The 27,416-nt window shown below is 37.9% G+C and overlaps 1 protein-coding gene across 1 annotated transcript in view; it reads left to right on the top strand.

Moving 5' to 3' along the window:
• The window catches only part of LOC121374031 (eukaryotic translation initiation factor 2A-like), a 47,467-nt gene that overhangs the window by 8,068 nt on the left and 11,983 nt on the right, over window positions 1-27,416 (top strand). The window contains exons 6-17 of the mRNA XM_041500910.1: window positions 1,242-1,324; window positions 4,020-4,120; window positions 5,344-5,461; window positions 6,475-6,585; window positions 7,409-7,477; window positions 8,645-8,746; window positions 10,246-10,420; window positions 13,146-13,312; window positions 15,298-15,399; window positions 18,014-18,081; window positions 19,262-19,387; window positions 22,516-22,581. Coding sequence (XP_041356844.1) covers window positions 1,242-1,324; window positions 4,020-4,120; window positions 5,344-5,461; window positions 6,475-6,585; window positions 7,409-7,477; window positions 8,645-8,746; window positions 10,246-10,420; window positions 13,146-13,312; window positions 15,298-15,399; window positions 18,014-18,081; window positions 19,262-19,387; window positions 22,516-22,581 — 1,288 coding nt within the window. The remainder of the gene's footprint in view (window positions 1-1,241; window positions 1,325-4,019; window positions 4,121-5,343; window positions 5,462-6,474; window positions 6,586-7,408; window positions 7,478-8,644; window positions 8,747-10,245; window positions 10,421-13,145; window positions 13,313-15,297; window positions 15,400-18,013; window positions 18,082-19,261; window positions 19,388-22,515; window positions 22,582-27,416) is intronic.

The following is a 27,416-nucleotide window of genomic DNA, read 5'->3' as shown; positions in this document are numbered from 1 at the left end:
GCTTTTTTTTCTTTTCTTTTTTCTTTTTTCTCCAAGGATTGTACAGAATAGGTGGATATATTTAGGGTCATCCTCATCTGCCTTGGTCCATCCTCAATGGCCATGGTGCCCCCTCCCTTGCCTTGGTACCCTAAATATTTTTCTTTACATTTTCCATACAGCCAAGACAACTTTTATTACTTCAACTTTGACTGCAAATATTTTAAAAACAAGACATACTACTCAGTTAGAACAACATGACCAGTTTTAGAGAGAAAATAAAGAAAGTTAAGGCCCAAGCTTAGAAAATGATCAGACATTATCAGAAATGCATTGAATTAATTTTATAGACTGATATTGATTTGGGATGGGATGTAGCCCGGTGGGCCAGTGCACCACGACTGGTGTATCAAAGGCTGTGGTATGTGTTTTCCTGTCTGTGAGATGATGACATTAATTTATTAATCATCAGCTATTAAGTGTCAAACATTTGATAATTTTTGACTCGTAATGTTACTGCAAATCTGCTACGTACTTCCATTATCAGCAAGGGATATTTTATATGTACTATCCCACATGCAGGACAGCACATACCATGACTTTTGATATACCAGTCATGGTATACTGGTTGGGATGGGGAAAAAAACTATCAAGGAATGGGTCCACGTGTCTCTGAAAATTGTGAGAATGTTTGTTTCATTTGTGCGTTGGTCTTGCAAATCTTAATTTTGCGTAACCTATTTTTATTCGCACAAAAAGTTGAGCACCATTTACATGGATATAATGGGTTAAGCAAAAGGGAAGTGGGTTACATCAGGGGTCTTGCTACATGTCATAAGCAATGGCTGGCCAGCCATCTCTTAAGAATAATTTCCAATACGCCTGCCATCCATTTTATTTAGGCCGCCATCCAAAATCACAAGTCATGCCATCGTCTTGAACTATCAGAGTGATCAGGTTCATCGTCGTTTACAAGACATTTTCGAAGTACTTGTACCCTGCAAATCTTAGGTACCATCCCTTCCTATAAGTGGAAACAGCTCTATCGATTCCCTCCATCCCTTTCCTGAATACTGGAGAGACCACTGTACATGGATTTATTTCTGCGTAACTGATAAATGGGTCACGCAGATTTTCAAGGTCCACTGAGGTGGTTCGATCCTATGACGCAGAACCCCAGGCAAGCACTCTCCTGACTGAGCCCGATCCTCGGCTAATAAAAGAAAGTGCCAGTTAATAAAAATGTATTGGGATATTTCTAGGTGTCCTCAGTGGAGTCAGGATGACACAGTCTGTGGTAGAAATGTCAACAACGAGCTACAGTTCTATGAAGACAACAAGTTTGGTTAGTATTATATTTAAATATAGTCTGTCCCACAGGGATCGCCATTTTTCATGCTATGGAATTTATTACAAGTTATTTATTTCTGAGCCTTTATTTTCTAAATTGCACATAAAAATAGAATTTTTTTGTTATTTCTAAAAGACGTTTACTTTTCTTCTACAAGTGTCAAACAAAATTTAAATTATTTACAAAAAACATTTTTGTAGGAGGATGGGACAGACTATAGTTAAAGGGACATACCCTAGTTTCATCCCGTGAAAATTAACACTAAGTTTAGTTAATCTACAAACCTGTAACACATTTGGATAAAGTTCTAATTGAGTGAAACATGAGTCTGTGACTTTGAAATGGTGAAAAAATAAACTACAACTTGACTCCATAACTGTTACCTCTCAGACACACGTGCGTTTTTAAAAATGTGAGAAATACTGTTTGTGATATTAAAATCTCCAGGATGACCAAAAACACTCCGAATGTACGGAAATGGGTAATCTAAACAATAAAATCTACATTGTAAGTAAGGTATGATTTCAGTTGTCAAAAACGGCTATAATAGTCAAAAATATGTCTTAGTGTTTAAAAAACTAGGGTATGTCTGTTTAATTCTTTAAAACTAACAATCAAACTCAAAAGAAAGTTTACATGAGGTGTGTTGGCCGTAAACTGGGCTTTTCCCTGAAGCTATATACACGTCCATGGTTATATAACCATTCCAGGGGCGGGACGTAGTCCATTGGTACAGCGCTCGCTCGATGCACGCCAGTGCACCACGACTGGTATATCAAAGGCTGTGGTATGTACTACCCTGTCTGTGGGATGGTGCATATAAAAGATCCCTTGCTGCTAATCAAAAAGAGTAGCCCATGAAGTGGCGACAGTGTGTTTCCTTTCTCAATATCTGTGTGGTCCTTAACCATATGTCTGACGCCATACAACCGTAAATAAAATGTGTTGAGTGTGTCATTAAATAAAACATTTCTTTCTTTCTTTATGACCATTCCTCTGTTAAATAACAAAGGTGGCGGCATCCGTTCAGGGAACATTTTGTTTTCTATATCTTGATTAGTGATATTTCTCGTCAATTGAAAATTTATTAGCAACTTCTGTTTAATGTCTTAAAATTGTGTAGTGATCTTTGAAACTTGCGTAGCGAATCGCGATGCGAAAATGTTCCCTGCCATTATGGTTATATTTATGGAATTCATCTTAGTATGCAGTATTTAGTGCGATGTGGCCACAGACCACAATTTATTACGCTATATGTTTCTATATTGCGTTAGTGGCTATAAATTTTTTATTAATATCAGCAGGCCCATGGATACGTTTGCCTGCCTGGGGGAAACATACCCTGAAAAGGACAACCCCTATTGTCCAGCTCTTTCTCCCAGCATATTGATTTAAACAAACACACCTACTAATTCTGGCCGGAGTACACCCATTTTACACAAAAAGCACTACTTTTTCATGGGCCAGAATTACCACAAACACGTCTTCAATGTCAACAAGTTACACATGTTTACAAACTACATGCTTTCCCCTGTCAACTTCAGTCAAATAGTTGCCACTTCAAAGCTGTCTGCCATGAAATAATCACAATCAAACTGCAGACTATATGCGCAGACAAATTTCTGGATTTTGGACAACCAAATGGGAAGATAACTGTGATCTGTGGCCATGTTTGTAAGGTAGTCGACCGGATCCAAGCACAAAAAGATCCTTGTAGAATGTGACATCAGGTTAGTACAAAGAAGACAGTAGGATGAAAAGAGAAGAAGTGATCAGAATGATCGGAAACTGTTAACTTAAAAATGGCCTTGTATATATTATATACCGGCCTTGGTGGCGTCGTGGCAGGCCATCGGTCTATAGGCTGGTAGGTACTGGGTTCGGATCCCAGTCGAGGCATGGGATTTTTAATCCAGATACCGACTCCAAACCCTGAGTGAGTGCTCCGCAAGGCTCAATGGGTAGGTGTAAACCACTTGCACCGACCAGTGATCCATAACTGGTTCAACAAAGGCCATGGTTTGTGCTATCCTGCCTGTGGGAAGCACAAATAAAAGATCCCTTGCTGCTAATCGGAAGAGTAGCCCATGTAGTGGCGACAGCGGGTTTCCTCTCAAAATCTGTGTGGTCCTTAACCATATGTCTGACGCCATATAACCGTAAATAAAATGTGTTGAGTGCGTCGTTAAATAAAATCTTTCTTTCTTTCTTTCTTTCTTTCTTTCTTTTGTATATATTATATTATACTATTTATAATAAATTAGTTCTATTTTAGTTATAACTCACCTGTGCTGTTGTAAGCAGGGTTTCTGCCAGACGGTAAAACGGGTAAAATCATATCCCCCCAAAAATATTATTTGGGTAATAAAATAAAATAAAATCTGCAAAAACAAATTGGGGTATGGCATCATACGGTATGATGCCATACCCCAATTTGTTTTTGCAGATTTTATTTTTTTAAGTTGACCTTTTGACAAAATTAATCAATACTGTATGATTTTCTTAACCCTAAACTATTTTCTTTCTAGGAGAAGTCCCCCAGATCCCACGTCGACTGTGGTCGCATTCAGCGCACTCATTCTAAAAATTCAATTCCATAGCGCCATACCCGAAAATATCTTTCTGACAGAAACCCCGGTAAGGGAGTTGTAGCATTTTAATCATGTTGTATACTTGTTTCTCTTGCCAGACGCCATCAAAAACAAGCTACATCTTCAGAAGGTCTCCGAGTACAGCATTGCCCTGTGTCCCAAACCCTACATGGTAGCAGCATATGTTCCTGGAAGCAAGGTATTCTGTATTCGGTATTCGGTATTCTGTATTCTGTATGCAGCGGAACATAGCCCAGTGGTAAAGCGTTCGCTCGATGCACGGTCGGTCTGGGTTCGATCCCCGTCGATGGCCCCATTGGGCTATTTCTCGTTCCAGTGCACCACGACTGGTATACCAAAGGCTGTGGTATGTACTACCCTGTCTGTGGGATGGTGCATATAAAAGATCCCTTGCTGCTAATCGAAAAGAGTAGCCCATGAAGTAGCGACAGCGGGTTTCCTCTCTCAATATTTGTGTGGTCCGTAACCATATGTCTGACGCCATATAACTGTAAATACAATATGTAGAGTGTGTCGTTAAATAAAACATTTCTTTCTTTTTTTTTCTTTCTTCTGTACAGTCTGAGGTAGTATTATTTCTCTTGTCCCCTCCCAAGTCTTTAGAAATGTTAGTGCATGATCTAGTTCTGTCAGCAGAGTGCTTAGCGAGGTGCATAGATCGTACGGTCGAACACCATCAGTGGATCGACTTTTTTCCATCCCAACCAGTGCCCAATGACTGGTATATCAAAGGCTGTTGTATGTGCTGCCCTGTCCTGTCTGTGGGGAAGTGCATATATAAAAGACCTCAGGATTCTGATGGAAAAATATAGCCTGTACTGGGCTGCGAACCCTGTACCTACCAGCCTGTAGTCTGATGGCTTAACCACTGCACCACTGAGGATGGTGTAACTTAAGAGAACTTTGTGAAGTAGTCCCCTGTCTGTCAGTGTGTATGTCTGTCTGTGATTCTGACTTGACATGGCCGGGACGTAGCCCAGTGGTAAAGCATTCACTTGATGCGCAGTCAGTCTAGGATCGACCCACATTTGGTGGCCCATTGGGCTATTTCTTGCTCCAGCCAGTGCACCACGACTGGTATATCAGGGGTCGTGATATGTGTTACCCTGTCTGTGGGATGGTGCATATAAAAGATCCCTTGCTGCTAATTGAAACGAGTAGCCTATGAAGTGGCGACATCGAGTTTCCTCTCTCAATATCTGTGTGGTCCTTAACCATATATCAGACGCCATATAACTGTAAATAAAATGTGTTGAGTGCATCGCTAAATAAAACATGTCTCTCTTTAACCATATATCCGATGCCATATAACCATAAAATGTGTTGAGTGCGTCGTTAAATAAAACATTTCCTTCCAATTTGACATAGTAAGCTGATAACTGTTGTTGTGTATTTGTACAGGGTCAGCCGTCCTATGTGCGAGTCTACCGATATCCTAATTTCGGTGGTCAGACAGCAGCTATAGCAAACAAGAGTTTCTTCAAGGCAGAACGGGTAGCTCTCTGTTGGAACAAAGCAGGTAGATACATCAAGTATCAAATATTTACTTAAAATTGTGATTGGTAGATACATCAAGTATCATATATTATAAGTAAAAATTGTAATTGGTAGGTACATCAGGTATCAAGTATTGGAAATTATAATTAGGTAACAAAAGCCAGCATAAAGCTACTGATTAAATATTGTAGTTGGATCAGTTGGTAGAAAGATGCCAGAAAGCCATGCTAGAAAAAGGATCTACCACGGATGGTAAAGTGCCCTTTTCATTGGTTAATTGGTATCGTCATCCAGGAGGTAGACTGCTGTTGCTACCTCACTGATTATGTCATTCTGTAAGCAATGTACATGTAGTACGTGACATCACATACTAAATGAAGAACTTATTTCCAAAACACATTATATGCCAATTGGAGTTAACAATGAAGTTATATACTAACGTTTGTATAACTCAACAATATGTCAATAAGTTTCCGTCAAAAAGCAGTCGTATGCACATTAAACAGGATGTTAATATACTGCAATTTTTCAATGTTGGACTAGTACAGCAAAGCAAAATTATTGGCGGTAAAAGGGTTAATTGATTTTACTCTCTGAATCGGTGTTTACTCAAATTTACTTCAGCTTTTACTTTTCATGAAGTTACCTTTGTTAGACCCCCAATAGCAGGCACGTGGATCAAAAATATTATTGGTAGTAAATCTGAATTTTACTTGTAGAATGCAGGAAATGGCATTTCAGAACATCTAGTTTTCAAAATTTTACGGGGGGGGAGCAGGTACCCCCGAACCCCCTAGAAACTTTGCTTTGATCTCGGTCACCTCCCTCTCCCCCCCCCCCCCCATTGTCTTCTTGCTTCTGCTGAGCCTGAATAACCGATGTGTATTTTTGTGCTGGGGTGTCGTTAAACATCATTCATTCAGCTTTTACTTAGTCGTTGTTGAATGCTGATGCAAATTGCAAGGGCTGCATATTTTGTGCATGTTCTTTAACTTTTGATAAATTAATCACTTGTTGTTTGGTTGTTGTTTCTAGGTACCGGTCTATTGATCCTGACGTCCACGGAATCCTCTGACTCTTCCTATTACGGAGAACAAGGTCTGCACTTCATTGGAACGAACGGGGACAGTTGTCTCGTTCCACTGGGTAAGAAGGAATCTCAGTTGAAGGACTAGTTGAAGACTTGTTTTATGTCGCAGGATCGAACCACCTCGGTGGATCCATTCAACTAATTGGGTTTTTTTTTCTAGTTCCAATCAGTGCTCTAGAACTGGTCAACGGCCATGGTATGTGCTTTCCTGCCCGTGCTGCTAATGGAAAAATGTAGCGGGTTTCCTCTGATGAGTGCATGTCAGAATTACAAAAGGTTTGACATCCAATAGCCGATGATTAATTTATCACTGTGCTCTAGTGTTGTTTTTGGTTCTGTCGTTTGAGCGCTTGCCTGAGGTGCTGGCCTTGCAGGATCAAACTACCACAGTGGATCCGTTCAACTGATTGAGTTTTTTCTAGTTCCAACCAGTGCACCACAACTGGTCAAAGGCTGTGGTATGTGCTTTCCTGTCTGTGGGAAAGTGATATAAAAGAACCTTGCTTCAAATGGAAAAATGTAACAGGTTTCCTCTGATGTCTACATGTTAGAATTACCAAATGTTTGACATTCAATAGCTGATGATTAATTTATCAATGTGCTCTAGTGGTGTAGTTAAACAAAATTAAACTTTTATTTTTGGGTCTATTTGTTGCAATAGTTACCAGTTTAAAATTGCTGTAGGCAAACACAATTGCTATAGGTGAGCATATTGCCTGTTGCAAAAACCTTTTAAAATTGCTGTAGATAATAAATTCTTACATTTAAACCGTGGTTACATATATCTGTGAAAATACATGTGGTCATAAATATATTGATAAAAAGAAGGCCATACTGTTAAAATGTAATCACGTTGATTCATTAACTTTTTTATTGCAGCAAAGAATGGGCCAATCTACAGCATGGACTGGCATCCTGGCTGTCAGGAATTCTGTGTTGTGTATGGATGTATCCTTTGTATTAACGTTTCTATAATGAAATAACAGCATATACATTACTGGTATTGGAATTTTGCAAAACACTGATTCATTTGGAATATATAGTAGTGATTTCCCTAGAAATTTGGCAAGGCATGGTAGACCAAACACTTTTGGGGCATTTTCACCATTTTCGGGGCACTTTTATTTTCTTAAAAATACACAAAAATTATTTGAAATAAACATTAATGTAATTTATGTGCTTGCTTTAATAAATGAATGGCAAAAGATATAAAAGGCATATTTTATTAATTAATAATACATTTTTGGGTATTTTATAAAGGCAATTTTAGAATTAATTATTGAAAAAGGCTTGTTTAATCTCAGGGCAGCATGTCGCTGATTAAGGTAGGATGGTGCTAGACTACTGAGGCATGGTGCCGCACCATACTGAAACAAGCTAGGGAAAACACTATATAGGGGCGGGACGTAGCCCAGTGGTAAAGTGCTCGCTTGGTGCTCGGTCGGTTTGGGATCGATCTCTCGCTCCAGCCAGTGCTCCACAACTGGTGTAACAAAGGCCGTGGTATATACTATTCTGTCTGTGGGATGGTGCATATAAAAGCTCCCTTGCTGCTAATCGAAAGAGTAGCCCATGAAGTCAGGGGTCGAATTTTACGCTATTCCGCAAATAGTAAATTTCGAAATGGAATAGTAAAACAATTCTTCCAATATTCCGTCATGAAAGTGAAAATAAAGCACGGAATACCGAAAATTGCCTGCGACTATTCCGCTTACGCTTCTTCTTCAACTACATTTTTCTGCAGAACAAATCCTCACGCTACTAAGACCTTTCTCATGCACTTACCGGTACAAAATAAACGTCTTTTTGATCGAGACTAATGTTTGGAGTGAGTTTGTTTGTAATTCCATCTAGTACGCAGTCATGCATAGACTGGTATATAAACAATTGTTTGTTACGCAATGTATTTAAAGTATAATTTTTATTACTATTTTAAACAGGCATTGTGTGTGTGTGTGTATGAAAATAATTGCTTGCCTTCCTGCCGAATATTGTTTAACATTAAGATTCAAAATGACCAAGAAGCCATTTGTTAGTTGCTGCAACATTTTAGTGTTATAAATAAATAATGTCTTGTAGCTACATGTGTTGTTAGAATTCCTTAACGACTGCTAGACATGCCATCAAAGACCACAGTGTACAACCTCAAGTGTGAGCCACTGTTTGACTTCGGAACGGGTCCCAGGAATCTCAACTGGTACAACAGTCACGGAAACAGTATCCTTTGATAAACACACTTCTGTTAATGATACGAAGGTATACATTTGTCAGCAGCACTTCATTAGCAAGATGGGAATAATAAAAGAGGAATGGGAAGGGCAGTTACATGTAGATATATAGAGGATATTTCATGGTTTTTGTCAAATATGATTTATATCTCAGTGAGTGAAATGTGCAATCATATCTCACGAGTCGCGCTTGCATGACAAGTGTGATGTGATTGCCAACTTCACGAGATGAGATATAAATCATATTTGACAAAAAACATGAAATGTTCTATTTATTATATAACTCTTGGCAATTTAACTTTATTTTTAAAATGCCAGCAGCAAAATAGCTCCAGCTTTCTTACAGTGAAAATACTTTGTAAAGTGACCATAACACATTTTAGAGTGAAATATGAATGAATGTTTAACGACACCCCAGCACAAAAGTACACATCGTCTATTGGGTGTCACAAATGGTAAAAAAGTTAAATTTTCACTCTAAAATGTGTTATCATCACTGAGTGACTGATAACACTTTTATTTCACTGATATTTTAAGATATTCCCACTAAATGTTATATAATAAACATGCATATATATAATATGCTTAGCAATCGGTGTATTATTGTGACAACGTTTTAAAATTTGTGTTGTTAGTAAACTATAATGCTAATTCACTCTGTATATAATGCAAAATTGGCTAATCAAATCCATTTGCGGCAGTAAAACGAGCATGAATCTGTCAGAAATGTTTGTGATTCCCCATGAGCCTATTTACATAACCATATGCTACTTCTCAATGTTTAGTTGGGATGTATTTACTTTTAAAATACCAATGTTGAATCTTTTTCTGAAGCAAAATGTGCACTTCTCTAAATTTTATGTTATAAATGCTGTTTATAAACGTTTGTGTAATGTCACCTGTGTGATGCTTACAAGAATGTGGAAGTGAGTAATGGCAACTATGCCAAATTATGAATCATATTATCGAGCACTGGTTGTCGTGATGAGTATTTGGAATAAGTGGAATCAGCAATAATGGTTGGTATAGTTGTTAATAAAACAATAAAATACTAACGATATTAGGAGCAGCAGTTGTATTAATGTAAAAACTTATTTTTCAAATCTACTTGCGCTATAATTATTTTTCAAGGCGGATGACTTGAAACGGGTAAAGTAGTGACCAGGTTTTTAATTATTGAGACAATTTTTAAAAAGAAAATGCATTTATTGAATTAGAATGGGGATAACTGTTGTATTTTACCATTTGCCGACGTTCATGCTAGTTTTACAGTTGCAAATATCTGTTTTATTGTCTCCACTCCACGTCGCCAATAAAACTCAATTTGCTACTGTAAAACCAGCATGAACATCACTAATGATCAGATACAACAGTTATCTCCTTATTATTGTAGTTTAAAAAGACACATTCTGTTAGTAAAAGATGCTTTATATACTTTTTAAAGTTAATTACCACTTTTAAAAAGTTTACTTTTCTTAACATTACCATTCCTTTGCCTTGCTGGGTTTGGGAATCTGAGTGGCAATTTGGAATTCTGGGATATGAAGCAAAAGAAGCTGATTTGTCAGACAAAAGCTCCCGATTCGACAGCCTTTATGTGGCACCCTGACGGGGAACACTTCGTCACGGCAACCTGTTCTCCACGGTTACGAGTGGGAAACTGGTAAGTTTGTATTACTGTTTGAGTTAACATTTTGTATTACTGTTTTAGTCCAGAAATGTAGTCCTAATAGCTGTTGATGCATGGTATTGTGGTCTATTAGAGTGCGCCGTGTGGCCCAATACCTCTGACTTCAACACTCGAGGTTTCTGTTAGGGTTACCTCACCCTTAGTCAATATCAGTCTAGCCTCTACCCATTGACCAGTCCAGCTTGGGTGTCCCTAACAGAAGCCAAAGCTCCTGCTGGCGTAGCTCTCTGGTCACTGAGACATACACCATGTCAAGGAATGGACTATGAAGGGGACTGTTTTAGTTAACAGTTTGTATTACTGTTTTAGTTAACAGTTTGTATTACTGTTTTAGTTAACAGTTTGTATATCAACCACAATTAAGTGAGTGCCCAAGCAATCCGAGCTTTTCACCTGTTACCGTAAGAACATAATTTGTGAATCTGTGCTGACTGATACATACTGAGAAGTAATAAAAAAAAAAGTGGAAATCAGAATGAATATGTAAAGCTTTTATACAGAAAAAACATGGACCCTAATTTCACACGTATAGCCCGCTGCACCAAATAAGCCACATTAGGTAATAAATGGTTATGGAGTAAAAAAGATGATCAGGCAGCCCGCTCCAACACATAGCCCACATTAGTTTGAACGGTTAACGCCTGATGAGAAAAACACCAGCCATTGTTAGTCAATGATCTTAATTACCGATATGCACTTGTAGCTTGCATTGTTATTTTGCTCGGAGTGTTAGCTTACATTGGCAAATTAGGGAACGCAATTAGTGAGATGTTTTCACCTTTGAAACTGACTTGACTGTTAATCGTGTGTTTAAAGTGAAAGTGTGCGAACAATGGGAGAGCTGCATGAGCTACAACATGCACACATACATGAAAACCACACGCATGCGTAGAGCAACTTATGGCAAAGTTGTAAACTGGGTCGTCACAGCGTGGAAAAAGAAAGAAAGAAATGTTTTATTTAACGACGCACTCAACACATTTTATTTTACAGTTATATGGCGTCAGACATATGGTTAAGGACCACACCGATTTTGAGAGGAAACCCGCTGTCGCCACTACATGGGCTACTCTTCCGATTAGCAGCAAGGGATCTTTTATTTGCGCTTCCCACAGGCAGGATAGCACAAACCATGGCCTTTGTTGAACCAGTTATGGATCACTGGTCGGTGCAAGTGGTTTACACCTACCCATTGAGCCTTGCGGATCACTCACTCAGGGTTTGGAGTCGGTATCTGGATTAATAATCCCATGCCTCGACTGGGATCCGAACCCAGTACCTACCAGCCTGTAGACCGATGGTCTGCCACGACGCCACTGAGGCCGGTCACACACACACAGCGTGGAACGCAGTAGACAACCGTATCATCGTAAACGCGTTTCGGAAGGCAAGCATAATTGAATCCGATGTCTCTGTACGTGATGACACTGACAGCAATGATGATGATATCCCGCTATCTACACTAGCGGAACATTTAGAAGAAGAACAGCTGCAACTATTCCAAAGTTCCTCAGAAAGCTCTGACTTAAGTGGGTGGGATTAATGTGTGCTTGGTGCAGTTTACATGTTCGTCAATATAAACAGTTCAGTTAAATTTTGACATACCATGCCTTTTTTTGCTTCTTTTTTGTCTGAACACTGGATAAACTGCTTTTGACAATAAATGGCCATTGAGTAAACAAAAAAGATTGTGTAACCTGCAGCAGCAGATAAGCCGCAGGGGGCAATTTTCAATGTTTTAAAACGTATAGCCCGTGGGCTATACACATGCAATTACGGTAGTGAGTTAGCAAAGATGATGTTCAATCTACAGATGCAGGGCTAGCTTTGGAACAAGAGAAATTTTCACCAAATTATCTATTAAACTTAAAAAATTGCAGAAACACAGTTATTTTGTAACAAAATACAAATTATTACATGAAATTATTTCGCCAAATGAAAATAAAATTTGCCAGTTGTTTTTGAAATTTGCCATTGGTGAATTTGGTGAATGCCAGAGCTAGCTCTAAGATGGGGAGGAATTTTTTAATTAGCGTTTTGGTAAATTAATTATAAAATCAATTCGCCAAATTCAATTTTAATTGACATTTTGCAAACGAAAGATTAAACCCTGCCTATGCATGCATTATCACTTAGTCTTGTCATTTTTAAGAGGACATTTTACCAGACTGCAACAAAATTGAGACCAACTGTTTGTTATGCATTGTACAGTGTCATGTATTTGATTGAATGTTATCTGTCACATATGTAAAGTCTCCACTCGGACTAGGGGAATAACATGTTGAAATTGAATATTGATCATGGTGGGACATAGCCCAGTGGTAAAGCGTTCGCTTGATGCGCGGTCAGTCTAGGATTGGGCTATTTCTCGTTCCAGCCAGTACTCCACAACTGGGGTAACAAAGGCTGTGGTATGTACTATCCTGTCTGTGGGATGGTGCATATAAAAGATCCCTTGCTACTAATCGAAAAGAGTAGCCCATGAACTGGCGACACAATATCTGTGTGGTCCTTAACCATATGTCTGACGCCATATAACCGTAAATAAAATGTGTTGAGTGCATTGTTAAATAAAACATTTCCTTCCTTCCTTGAATATTGATCATGATTCATTCAGTACATCTGTTGAAATTAATATTTGTTAAACATTATTTATTGCTAAAAGTCATCCTTGTTGTTATTATCTGTGTTCGTACAGTTACAAGATCTGGCACTACACAGGAACCACTCTGTCTCACGTCCCCACAACCCAAGGCAAGGAATTGTGGGAAGTGTGTTGGCAGCCGGTGCCACCTGGTTTCTACCCCGAGAAGCCGATCCGGTATAAACCGGTTGAGGGTGCAGAAGGAGTGCAGCAGCCTATGGGTTTGTACACGTGTTGTGTTTACCTTTGTTTAACATTGGTTGTACTGTCTTCAACATTGCCTACCATTAGTTGTAAATTGTCTTTAGAATTGGTTACTACTGGATGTATTGTCTTTAACATAGCTTACCATTGTTTGTCCTGTCTATAGCATTCGACAAATCCGCTAGCCCGACGCCCGTGGCTAGTGGTTTTTAAGTTCGGGCTAGTGAGAAAAGCAAAACCACTAGTCCTAGTGGTTTTCCCCCTCCTCTCGTTATCACTCGATCATGGGGGGGGGGGGGGGGGGGGGGTCTTTCTTTTTTCTTTTTCTCTCGGCTGAAATTTCGTTTAATAAATTTGATTGTGACGTTTGTCATCGAATAATATCAACAACACAATCAGTATATAATAATAATAATCCACTTGAGCTAGGTCTGCAAACTGCAGTAACATTCTATCTCTACATCGTCACAGTTACAGCATGCATTGTTTACCTTTCCCTTTCAAGTTTCTGGCACAGGAAATAAGTCTAATGACATGCGTGGTTTGATTGGTAGTTAATCTCGCACATATGTTTTAGGCTAAGAACTTGGAAATCACCAATCTCAACGACAGGTTAATCTCAATCAAGTAAACCCCAGCCATGCTTTGAATTTCAGTGTTTGTTTTATTTACCTATTGTTTTCTAATTTAACACTTCGCTGACATGTGGTTATCGCCAATCAGGAAAACAATTTACTTTAATGGTAACCGCACATGCAATGACTCGGCTTGGCCTATTACGTGTAGCGGTTTGGATAATACGTCACAGCTGCCGATACAAGATAATACCTTTTTTGTTCATCAATTAACAACGGATTAGATGTCGCCGTTATATTCTTTTGATATCGGTCTGACACTGGATAATGCCCTGTATTTGAGCAATTGGCATCAACTCTTACGCCGTTGCATAAAGGCCTGAGTGTAATAAAGTTCTGTCCTGTTCCTGGTGACATAAATAGAAGGCACTAAATATATAACCGACTACCAAATACACTGAACCATCTATTACCGTGTGTCACACTGTCGTACCCTCATTTAAATTTAATTATTTTGATAGTGTCTTTAGATACCAACCAAGAGTTTCCTCAATTATTTTTCCCCGGGGAGAGGGCAAAAGCGAAAACGGGACAATGACGATGGATCACACTTGACAAAAGACCAAACGTACGACACGACAAAAAACTGAAAGTTACACATGATTTAAGTGTTTGTTTTATTTTACTGTTGTACCGTAAATGTGTAATGTTACAAAAATTATATAAAAATCCAGTTATAATTGATCAGGAATTTGGGCTAGTGCTTTATGTTGGTGGGCTAGTGGTTTTCACAAACCCACTAGCCCTGTGGCTAGTGACTTTTCAAAATATGTCATACTCTGTCTATAGCATAGCTTACCATTGGTTGTAGTGTCTTTGGTATTGTTACCATTGTTTGCACTGCCTGTACAATTGTTTATCACTGTGTTTAGAATTGCTTACCATTAATTGTATTGTTTTATGAATTGCTTACCATTGCTTATACTGTCTTTAGAATTGCTCACCATTTTAAGTATTGGCTTCAGAATTGCTTTATGTGTGCAATGATATTATGCTAACAAGCAGAGATATATTTGATAGACAAAATGTGATGGAATTGCTTCAGTTTTATCCTGAACGTATTTTTAAATTGTTACATGATCTTGAATTTTATTAAAATTAAAAAAACCCATATCTGTCATATTTTTATCTTTGCACAGCTCTATACTTTGTATTTTAATTTAACTTTGATTTTTCGTATTTAAATTGATCATTGATAAGCATATACTTAACGTAGTTTGACACCCAACAGCCGATGTGTTTTTCATGCTGGGGTGTCATTATGCATTCACTCATTCATTGCTAAGAGTGCTTTTGTTGGAATTGTTCACGTCCTACCTGTAGATATTAGTTTTTCTTTGTTCTCAGTGTTTGTGTTGTACTTTCAGGTAAAGTGGCTGCCTACCGTCCTCCCGGTCTACGTGACAGGCCAGCAAGCCGACCACTAGACGAGTTAGAGCCAGCGTCCAACATGAAACCGGTTGATCCAGGTACAAAGCTTTACACACTAATTAATCTATAAACCTCAAACTTGCTATGAAGTAAGAGTAACATAAGACTCCTAGTGCTGGAGGGGTGGGACGTAGCCCAGTGGTAAAGCGCTCGCTCAATGCACGGTTGGTTTGGGATCGATCCCTATCATTGGGTCCATTGGGCTATTTCTCGCTCGAGCCAGTGCACCACAACTACATCAAAGGCCGTGGTATGTGCTTGTCACGTACCAAAGACTATGGAAAACATAACTCAACAAAAATTAAATATTATATATTTAATACAAAAAAATCAACAACTATATATATATATATATATACATACATATACACGCACACCAAAACCGCACATTCACTCACCACCCATCTCATTCGTCCCAGTCATCCATCAATCCAACCCCATGTTGGAAAAAAAACAAAAATAAACATAATCACAATACTTCAGTTTGTTCTAGAACATTTTCCGAAATGAAAATTACTCAGCGTTACAAACGTTCCAAATATAAAAATAACAAAATAACTCCGGAATTTTATAGAGACAACGTTCGTATACACCTCCCGATTCCGACCTCATGAATCCAACCTCATGAATCCAACCTCAGGAAGTCCAATCACGGGAGTCCAACCTCGGGAATCCAATCTTGGGCCAGTCCAACCTCGGGAATCCAACTTCGGGAATCCAACCATATGAGTCCACTCATATCAATCTAAGGGTTCAGTCTCCACCCCAACCTCAGGATTCTACACCTGGGACCACCCGCTGTAACAATATAAAATGCATTGCATGTATTGCATTCTACAGTCCCGTATTTTATATACATGTACCAAATTATTTACAAACAAATATCACTATAAACGTGTACATGCATTGCCCAACATTTAACAAATTCTAACTATACATAATCTTTGTTGCACAAATAATGTATCTAATATTCACAAAGTCATTTACAACAATCTAGTAATAAGAATAAAAACTTACGTCTTTCTTAACACCGTGAGAAATACAAGAGCACCTTCCTCCTTAACGAAAATGATAACTCTGCCCAACACCTAATAATTCTTTCTATTTACGCATTCCCCGACACAATTAGTACATGCTTTCCATGAATTTCCCATCCCAATACAATACACCATTTTCCCCGTGTCTTCCACTGTTCATCCACACACTGCCCCAGCAACATACTACACCACACAACAAAAGTCACGCACACAAATTAAATTAACTTATTTAGAATGCCCGTCAACAAAAATAAAGCATACATAAAATATGACATGTGACAGTGCTATCCTGTCTATGGGATGGTGCATATAAAAGACCCCTTGCTGCTAATCGAAAAGAGTAGCCCATTAAGTGGCGACAGCGGGTTTCCTCCCTCAATATCTGTGTGGTCCTTAACCATATGTCGGATGCCATATAACCGTAAATAAAATGTGTTGAGTGCGTTGTTAAATAAGCCATTTCCTTGCTTCCTAGTGCTGGAGCAAAACCTCAAATTCGGGCAAAAATTTGAGAGATATTCGGGCAAAATTTGCTTCCCGGATACCTTTTTAACATGTATTATTCTACCCTCAAAATTAGTTGTAATCCATGTAAAAATGCGTAGTGATTCCTTTGCAACCCTATATAGCTGTTTAGTAGTAAATTTAAATACTAAAAATAAATATGCATAAATGTTGTTATCCAGATTCCGGCAATTTCGTTTAATTCAGACAAACGCCAGCCTGCCCCCTACAAAAATGGGAGCCTGTACGCCTATGCAGAGTAATGAAATTTAAATTAATAGAACTGTTTTGTATTGAATACAGTGTATTATTACCCATATGGGCTCAAATATACGGGGTAATATTTTTTCGATCTCTGCACAGTGTGCAGATTGCTTCTACAGCCACTGATTGGCTGGCTTAAAAATCACGACGTTTGGTTGGTTGCTTGCCATGGCCGGAACTTCACTTTCATTCATATAATGTTTCCATTCATGAGTCCGATTACACGTACGTTATATGATCTACAAAGATTTACAAGAACAAATAGACTCATTTGTTTCATAAACATGAAATGGTATATTTTCATAAGCAGCGGCTTTAGTAATATATAAAAACAATTATTTTCAAATGCAAATACAGTCGTATTATTTTGTACTGTAAACATTTGGCTGTAAAAAGAACGCCGTTATGCTATGACGTCACTTACATTACGTCATGTAATGTGCGTATGTCATGTAATGTGCGTAAGATTATATGACGGAATGGCTGATGGCTTTGTTGTATACTGCAGACGAATTTTTACATTAAAAATCAGTTAAAATTGATAATGGGTTATAAAGAGAATAACCAACTCGCTACGAGGAGTTACGAATTATCTGTCCCTCGTGAATGAATGTTGTAAAACCCTCGCCAAAGGCTCGGGTTTACAACATTCATTCACTCGGGACAGATAATTCATAATTCCTCGTAGCTCGTTAGTTATTCTCTAATTATATATGGGTGTTAAATAATGGAACAATAAACACGGGCAGCATAAAGTATTTATTCTGCACATTTAACACCATCATAGAAAGCAATGTTTTTCTTTACATTTTGTCTTTTTGACACCAAATAAATTACTGTTTTTCAGACAAGCCTTTGACTAAGAACCAGAAAAAGAGAGCTGCAAAGAAAGCCAAAGCTACATGTAATGATGAGGTAAAGTTTGTTTCTCAAAGTGAAATAAACGAATGTGATTTTTCACCTTTTTATCTGATTTCAGCTTCTTCTTTTTTGCATAAAAATTATTTTCATAAAATGCTGAAGTTATCTTAGTTTATAAAATCATTTCAACTTTCATTTTTAAATGTGTATCACATCCATGAATAATTTTTCAAGGTCATTCACATTAGATTTTAATGTTACCATTAATCCCTACTCACCACCCACTTCTCATGATCACTGGCAATCAGTAGTAAGATTTATCTCCCTTGTTTAACTGAATTTTTACCTCCCAATAAATATATATATATATATATATAATAGGAAATAAAGTGAAGGTTGGGCTATTACAAGCACTGTAAAACAGCACCGGCACGTTACATAGATAGATACTGAAATTGTAAACAAGAATATGTACCGGTATGTAATATGTAATTTTATTGACTAAAATAGGTCTCGGACTGGTAAAAAATATTGTTACTGATATTTTAAACAAAAAGAAATGTACTGTATGTAATATGTAATTTTAGTAATTAAAAAAAAGGCTTTGTTAATGGGGGAACATTGTTAAATAGTAACAGAATAGTCCTTTTAATATTTGATTTTTATACGCCTGTCTATGATGGGTCGTATTATGGTAGGGCTTTGTCCGTCCATACGTCCGTCTGTTAACGTTTTCTTGTCCAGACCATATCTTGCATACAGATGCATACAGGACCATCAAACCTCACATATAGGAACAACTTGGGATGGCAGTATGTCGCGTACTATTACTAGGTCACTGCGACCTACTTTTCACGGTCTTTTGCACATAACTGTAAATCCTTGTCTTGTCTTGTCACAATAACTTCATTAATCAATATCTGTGTGGTCCTTAACCATAAGCCTGACACTATATAACCGTAAATGAAATGTTTTGAGTGCGTTGTTAATTAAAACATTTCCTTCCTTCCTTTAATCAGACAGCATCTTCCCCAATGGATACAGTATCATCAGTAGTTGGTCCAAAACAAACTCTTCATTCATCCCATTGCAAATATTTCACATAATTAGAATTGAATCATACCTGTGACATATTCATTAATATAGATATGGTTTTCCATCAAACTCTTTGACGGGCGTATCATATACCTCACCGGTACTCTTGTTATTACATTTCTGATGATTTTAATTTCAGAAGGACACTCCGGTAATGGCTGCTGCTCCACCAGAACCAGAGCACCCAGCTACTCGCTCTCTGTCCGACGATGTCCTGGTTAATGCAGACCCAGAGACACTGAAGAAGATTAAGAATGTGAAAAAGGTGCGTCAAAGTCTGCTACACCTTCACTGTCTCTGTTGATATGAGTAGATCAAGGGTTCAAATCTATGCCACTGGGCAGTAAAAAAGTAAAGTTTGTTTTATTTAACGACGCCACTAGAGCACATTGATTTTTTATCTTGTCATCGGCTATTGGACGTCAAACATATGGTCATTCTGACACTGTTTTTAGAGGAAACCCGCTGTCGCCACATAGGCTACTCTTTTTACGACAGGCAGCAAGGGATCTTTTATTTGCGCTTCCCACAGGCAGGATAGCACAAACCATGGCCTTTGTTGAACCAGTTATGGATCACTGGTCGGTGCAAGTGGTTTACACCTACCCACTGAGCCTTGCGGAGCACTCACTCAGGGTTTGGAGTCGGTATCTGGATTAAAAATCCCATGCCTCGACTGGGATCCGAACCCAGTACCTACCAGCCTGTAGACCGATGGCCTGCCACGACGCCACTGAGGCCGGTGCCACAGGGCAGGTGCCAATCACATGATTATGTATTCGACCCGCATATTTTCCCATGTGCCTCACATTAAAGGGACATTCCTGAGTTTGCTGCAATTTTTAAAGATGTTATCAACTTGCAGAGACTTAGCTGAGATGATCTAGCCGAGTCAATAGCGCACTTACATGTACCTGAAGTACTTGGCTTATAGCATTGGCAGATCCATTGTCTGATTGTGTTTATCCCATCCCAGTCCCACAACTACTATATCAAAGGTTGTGGTATGTGCTGTCATGTCTGTTGGAAAGTGCTAAAAAAAAAGATCCCTTTCTTTTAAGGCAGGGTGGGATTTAGCTCAAACGGTTGAGTGCTCGCCTGAGGTCCCTTTAATATGACTTTCAAAACCAAGCAGGAATGGTGGGGGTGGGGGGTGGGTGGGGGGGTGGGGGCATGATCTAGCTGAGTCAATAGTGAACTCACCTCAAGTGCTTGGCTTATAGCATGGGCAGACCCATTGTCTGCTTGTGATTATCCCATCCCAGCCAGTGTGCCACACCTAGTATATCAAAGTCTGTGGTATGTGCTGTCATGTCTGTTGGAAAGTGCATCTAAAAGATCCCTTTCTTCTAAGGCAGGGTGGGATTTAGCTCAAACGGTTGAGTGCTCGCCTGAGGTGCTTGCATCGCAGGATCTATCCACCTCGGTGAATCCATTCAACTGATTGGTTTTTTCCTCATTCCAACCAGTGCAGCATAACTGGACAAAGGTCGTGGTATGTGCTTTCCTGTCTGTGGGAATTAGCATATAACAGATCCCTTGCTGCATTAGGAAAAATGTAGCGGGTTTCCTCTGATGACTACTTGTCAGAAGTTCCAAATGTTTGACATCCAACAGCCGATGATTAATTAATCAATGTGCTCCAGTGGTGTCGTTAAACAAAACTTTACTTTCTTCTAAGAAAAAATGTAGTGGATGTTCTCGGAAACTTTGTCAAACTTGCCAAATATTTGACATCTACAAACTGATGATTGATGCATCAGTGTGCTCGAGTGGTGTCGTTAAACAGAACTGACGATTGATGCATCAGTGTGCTCGAGTGGTGTCGTTAAACAGAACTGACGATTGATGCATCAGTGTGCTCGAGTGGTGTCGTTAAACAGAACTGACGATTGATGCATCAGTGTGCTCGAGTGGTGTCGTTAAACAGAACTGACGATTGATGCATCAGTGTGCTCGAGTGGTGTCGTTAAACAGAACTGAGGATTGATGCATCAGTGTGCTCGAGTGGTGTCGTTAAACAGAACTGACGATTGATGCATCAGTGTGCTCGAGTGGTGTCGTTAAACAGAACTGACGATTGATGCATCAGTGTGCTCGAGTGGTGTCGTTAAACAGAACTGACGATTGATGCATCAGTGTGCTCGAGTGGTGTCGTTAAACAGAACTGACGATTGATGCATCAGTGTGCTCGAGTGGTGTCGTTAAACAGAACTGACGATTGATGCATCAGTGTGCTCGAGTGGTGTCGTTAAACAGAACTGACGATTGATGCATCAGTGTGCTCGAGTGGTGTCGTTAAACAGAACTGACGATTGATGCATCAGTGTGCTCGAGTGGTGTCGTTAAACAGAACTGACGATTGATGCATCAGTGTGCTCGAGTGGTGTCGTTAAACAAAACTGATGATTGATGCATCAGTGTGCTCGAGTGGTGTCAATAAACAAAACAGACTTTAACTTTAAAAAATGAGCAGTTCATTTGTTGTTTGCTTTACAATCCAAAGAAACAGTATTTTATATATCAACTCTTCCATAAGAAATTGACATCTGTGACATCGAGATTTGTAAAATTAATGTCATTTTCGATCAGGCATGTGCATTATTAAATTTTATTTCCTTTCAATCCATTCTGTGAAACATTTCATGGACATGTTTAATCGACTCATGAATGTGAATAATGACTGAAAGTAAAGTTGCAGCCATCGTGAACAACCAATCAAAGGTTGTAATTGTTTTAGGCAGCCAATCAGTGGCTGTAGGAGCAATATGCCCAGTATGCAATTATCAAAAGAAAAGTCCCAAGATATTTTGGCCCATATGGGTAGTAATAGAAGTAAATTATGACAGCCATAATAATTTCATTTTATTTGATGCCAGTTATAATAACTTGTCCATTTTATTTGACACTTGCAGAACTGTAGTAGTGTTGGTATAAAGTGCTCCTACTGGCAGTAGCTAGTGGGAAGTTCCCTATTAACTCTGTTGGTAGAGTATGGATTTTCGTACTGAGCATCTCTATGTGGTTGTTTGAGGGGCCAGACGTAGCCCAGTGGTAAAGCATTCTCTTCATGCATGGTCGGTGTAAGATCGATCCCCGTTGGTGGACCCATGGGCTATTTCTCGTTCCAGCCAGTGTTCCACAACTGGTTTAACAAAGGCCGTGGTATATACTATCCTGTCTGTGGGATGGTGCATATAAAAGATCCCTTGCTGCTAATCGAAAAGTATAGCTCATGAAGTGGCGACAGCAGGTTTCCTCTGTCAATATCTGTGTGGTCTTTAACCATATGTCTGGCACCATATAACCGCAAATAAAATGTGTTGAGTGCATAGTTAAATAAAAAACCATTTCCATGTGGTTGTTTATCAATTACTTTGTTTACTCTTTCAGAAGCTCCAACAAATAGAGAAGTTAAAAGCGCAACAAAAGTCAGGAAAGCAGTTGGAATTAAATCAGGTTAGTACTGTGTAATAGTGACTGTTGTAGTTCCCAGAAATAAAAAGGGAGATAAATCACCCCTTTCTGTGACAAATCTCCATTATGTTTTGTCAAGTCCCACAGTTGTATTCTACTCGGCACAGCCTTTGCCATGAGCACAATAAAGGTGCACTGAAGATCACTCCCCTGAAATGATGTAAAATACAACTTATAAAATGGTGTCAAATACAATTGATTAAATTAAATATTTTGATTGCAAGGCAATCTGTTTGCCACTCTCTTAAGACTTTCCACCTCAATGTGGAGGGGACCGTGAGTGATCATTCACCTTTCCTGGTGAAGACTGCAACATATGAAATTCTTGTATTGTCCAGTCACAGGCTTCTTTCTACAAATATATATATTTTTTAATAACCTGATAAAGCATTGTGTCAGATCAATTTGCCTAAACTACTTTGGTTTGCTTTACTTTTTTTTTCTTCAGACTGATGACAAACTAAATAATACAATATTCCTAGGACTGATCATTGAGTAAATTTTGTACAATCATAAATTGCTTATGACCCACATAATTGTATGACCGATGCACTGGGGCAAGATTTAGCTTAGTTGGTAGAGCGCTTGCCAAAGAATGTCGTATGATCAAACAAACCCCCATGGTGGGCCCATTCACTGATTGTTTTCTTCCCATATCAACCAATGGTATATCAAAGGCCATGGTATGTACTGACCTGTCCAGGAACATGCATATAAGAATTCTCTTACTGCTGGTGGAAAAGTATGATAAAACTATTTGTCCTATAACTTACCCATGATATCCATGTCATACATCCAAGTGATGATTTAGTGTATTAACTCATGTAATAATTGTATGCAAATTTAAAGATACATGCAAATTTGCAAGGTCTCTAGGTAATAATGTGTTGTTGTCAATGGGTCATTTGTTTCCAAGCCAACAAGACCTGTATACCTGAGCGTAACGTGTATATAAGATTTAGTTAAAATGAATGACGTCAAACTAATTTGTGATAATCATGATAACGTCATATTACCAATGGTGGCTACTTAGTACTGTGATTTACTAAATATTGAATAAAAATGTTTTTTTTAGAAGTGTTATAGGATAAATAGAATTCACTATTCATATTTTTTAATATGTAAAATATCAACCTCGTCTAGTTATTCGGTATTTGTCTCAGCAGAGCCTTGACAAATACTGATTAACGTAGACTCGGTTGATATTTTACATATTAAAAAACACTTGTGACGAATCCTCTGTTTATTACATACCTATTCAATCTTACTATATAATGATAAAGATATTTTCAAACTGTGTGATTAATTGTATCACATGTGTGTTATCTGGACTGGAACTTTTAAATGGGGAATTCCGTTTTTGTTTTTATTGGAATATGCACCTTTTTTGTTACTTACATCATATATGATTTACAAATTACATCACATCATATTTGAATAATTAAATTTGCGTTACATTCATTACAAATATAACGTCATCCCATTAGGTCCAGACATAGCAACGGGAGTTTGTTCAATTCTCGATGAACGAAACAATGATATCATCAGGGAACGTCATATCTGATGACCTCGTTATATATGGGCAAGTTGTCTTATTGAGCGTTATTGTTTATGAACCAGACATAATTCAAAATAAAGTATAAACTTTTAGTGTTATTATTAGCAAGTATGATTCAAATTTAATGATAAGTATTGCCTGTCATTTCTTTTACGTTTATCGGGGTATGAACCAAAAAAAAAAATCATCTGCAAACATGTCTGAATGGCTTTTTTGATTCACACAGTTTACAAATGTTTTTTTTGGTTCATACCCTGATAAACGTAAAAGAAATAACAGACAATCCTTAAAACAATTACAGGTTGCCACAGAGAATGATTCTTGACGTTAACTCAGTTAAGTAAAGTTAACTCAGTTAAGTGAAGTTAACTCAGTTAAGTGAAGTTAACTCAGTTAAGTGAAGTTAACTCAGTTAAGTACAGTTAACTCAGTTAAGTACAGTTAACTCAGTAAAGTTAACTCAGTTAAGTACAGTTAACTCAGTTAAGTACAGTTAACTCAGTTAAGTAAAGTTAACTCAGTTAAGTAAAGTTAACTCAGTTAAGTACAGTTAACTCAGTTAAGTAAAGTTAACTCGGTTAACTCAGTTAAGTAAAGTTAACTCAGTTAAGTAAAGTTAACCCAGTTAACTCAGTTAAGTAAAGTTAACTCAGTTAAGTAAAGTTAACTCAGTTAAGTACAGTTAACTCAGTTAAGTAAAGTTAACTCGGTTAACGCAGTTAAGTAAAGTTAACTCAGTTAAGTAAAGTTAACCCAGTTAACTCAGTTAAGTAAAGTTAACTCAGTTAAGTAAAGTTAACTCAGTTAAGTAAAGTTAACTCAGTTAAGTACAGTTAACTCAGTTAAGTAAAGTTAACTCGGTTAACTCAGTTAAGTAAAGTTAACTCAGTTAAGTAAAGTTAACCCAGTTAACTCAGTTAAGTAAAGTTAACTCAGTTAAGTAAAGTTAACTCAGTTAAGTACAGTTAACTCAGTTAAGTAAAGTTAACTCGGTTAACTCAGTTAAGTAAAGTTAACTCAGTTAAGTAAAGTTAACCCAGTTAACTCAGTTAAGTAAAGTTAACTCAGTTAAGTAAAGTTAACTAAGTTAAGTAAATCCATGAAAGGAGTATTGATCATAGATTTAAGAAAGTGTATTTATAACGTTAAATTAAAAAAAAAAAGAAAAGTGAAACATAAAACAACATATGTAATAGATACAGAACTTTGCTTCCTGTTTATTTACTTGTTTATTTTGAGCAAGAACATCCCACAACACCGAGTCAACCAACAAGTCAATAAATAGGAAGCCAAAACAACGTATGTGAAGTTCTGTATATCTATTACCCATGAGCTGAACTTCTGGGTGTGTCGTACAAATTACATACACACCACCAGATACATATTAGTTGCTAAATGATGTCATTTCATTGAGCGATGTTATCTTCTCTGGTCTTAGCTGTGCGCATTCCCATGTCTTATGATTTCGGAAGTAATTGTCAGATCTTACATTACTTGAAGGTGGGTAATAAATAAAATACAATACTCGTTTTCGCTAGATATAATTTTTACCAAACCCATGAAGTTCCTATGGTACGTGACCTCACTTTTGTTAGGTCAGATACTAACATGGTCCAGGGAAGTTCACTTGTTTCATTAAAATATCTACTGAAAACTCATTTAGTATTCTCTATGTGTCAGAAATATCAAATATTTGATATCCAATAGCCAATGAATAATATATTTTATGTGCTCTAGTGGTGTCGTTAAACAAAAAACTTGGAACTTTTAACTGATGCAAAAATGAAACAACCATTCATGTGGTTTTTCAAAACCTGCACTGTCGTTTAAAGGTCACAGTAAGCATTTCTACTTAAATTTTTTATTAATTAAATTTTAAAACTATTTTCCATAATAGATGAAATTAACGTCCTGATGATAAATTGTTTCAAAATGATGGGATCAATTTGTTCAGAGAACACAGTTGGGTGAATTTGTTTTTTTAAGACCAGCCTCGGTGGCGTCGTGGTTAGGCCATCAGAAAACAGGCTGATAGGTACTGGGTTCAGTTCCCAGTCAAGGCATGGGATTTCTAATCCAGATACCGACTCCAAACCCTGAGTGAGTGCTCTGCAAGGCTGAATGGGTAGGTGTAAAGCACTTGCACCAACCAGTGATCCATAACTGGTTCAACAAAGGCCATGGTTTGTGCTATCCTGCCTGTGGGAAGCACAAATAAAAGATCCCTTGCTGCTAATCGGAAAGAGTAGCCCATGAAGTGGCGAAGCGGGTTTCCTCTCAAAATCTGTGTGGTCCTTAACCATATGTCTGACGCCATATAACCGTAAATAAAATGTGTTGAGTGTGTCGTTAAATAAAACATTTCTTTCTTTGTTTTTCTAAATGGCTCTTTTCATGTTTGGACGGGACGCAGCTCAGCGTTAAAGTGTTCGCTTGATGCATGGTTGGTCAATCCCTGTCAGTGGGCCTGTTGGGCTATTTCTCATTCCAGCCAGTACACCACAACTGGTATATTAAAGGCTGTGGTATGTGCTATCCTGTTTGTGGGAAAGTACATATAAAAGATCCCTTGCTGCAATAGAAAAAATATAGCTGGTTTCTTCTGATGACTACATGTCATAGTTACCAAATGTTTGACATCCATTAGGCGATGATTAATTAATCTGTGCTCTAGTGGTGTTGTTAAACAAAACAAACTTTAACCATAACTTTTATTGTTTCTGGCTTTAAATGCAATTAGTAAATAATATTTAGCAACTTTACACTTTTGTAATGTCTTTTTTGTGTAACAAAATGGTATGCATGCATTACGAAATAAGTAAAAATTAATTTGCTAAAATTGGTCATGAATGTAACACTTTTGTGTGACATAGCAGCTGAAAGTGTCATTTCTGATGATTGTGGTGTGGAAATGAGGCACATTATAATGATTTTAGGGAGTACTGACGTTTTAGTGACAAGTCTTCTTCACACCTGTTACAAAATAAATGGATATATTGAATTTTGGGGATTGGAAAACAGGCTCTAAAACATCTCTCTCTACTCGCACGAAGCCTGGTAAAAACATCAATCTTGAGAATTTGTTATTTTTAGTAATACCTTTTTAGCAGAAATAAAATATTACATTTTTGGAGTTCATTCAATGTTAAATCCTTGCTCAATTTGTGTATATTCCTAATTGCTGTGGTTTTTCATAATGTATGAAATGGCATGCCTGATGTGCTAATTTGGACCACTCTGAATTTTCAAACCTTGTGTC

This window comes from Gigantopelta aegis, chromosome 1 (assembly GCF_016097555.1).
Source record: "Gigantopelta aegis isolate Gae_Host chromosome 1, Gae_host_genome, whole genome shotgun sequence".
In the NCBI taxonomy this organism is placed as follows: Eukaryota; Metazoa; Mollusca; class Gastropoda; order Neomphalida; family Peltospiridae; genus Gigantopelta; species Gigantopelta aegis.
This window is presented reverse-complemented; position numbering and strand designations above follow the sequence as displayed.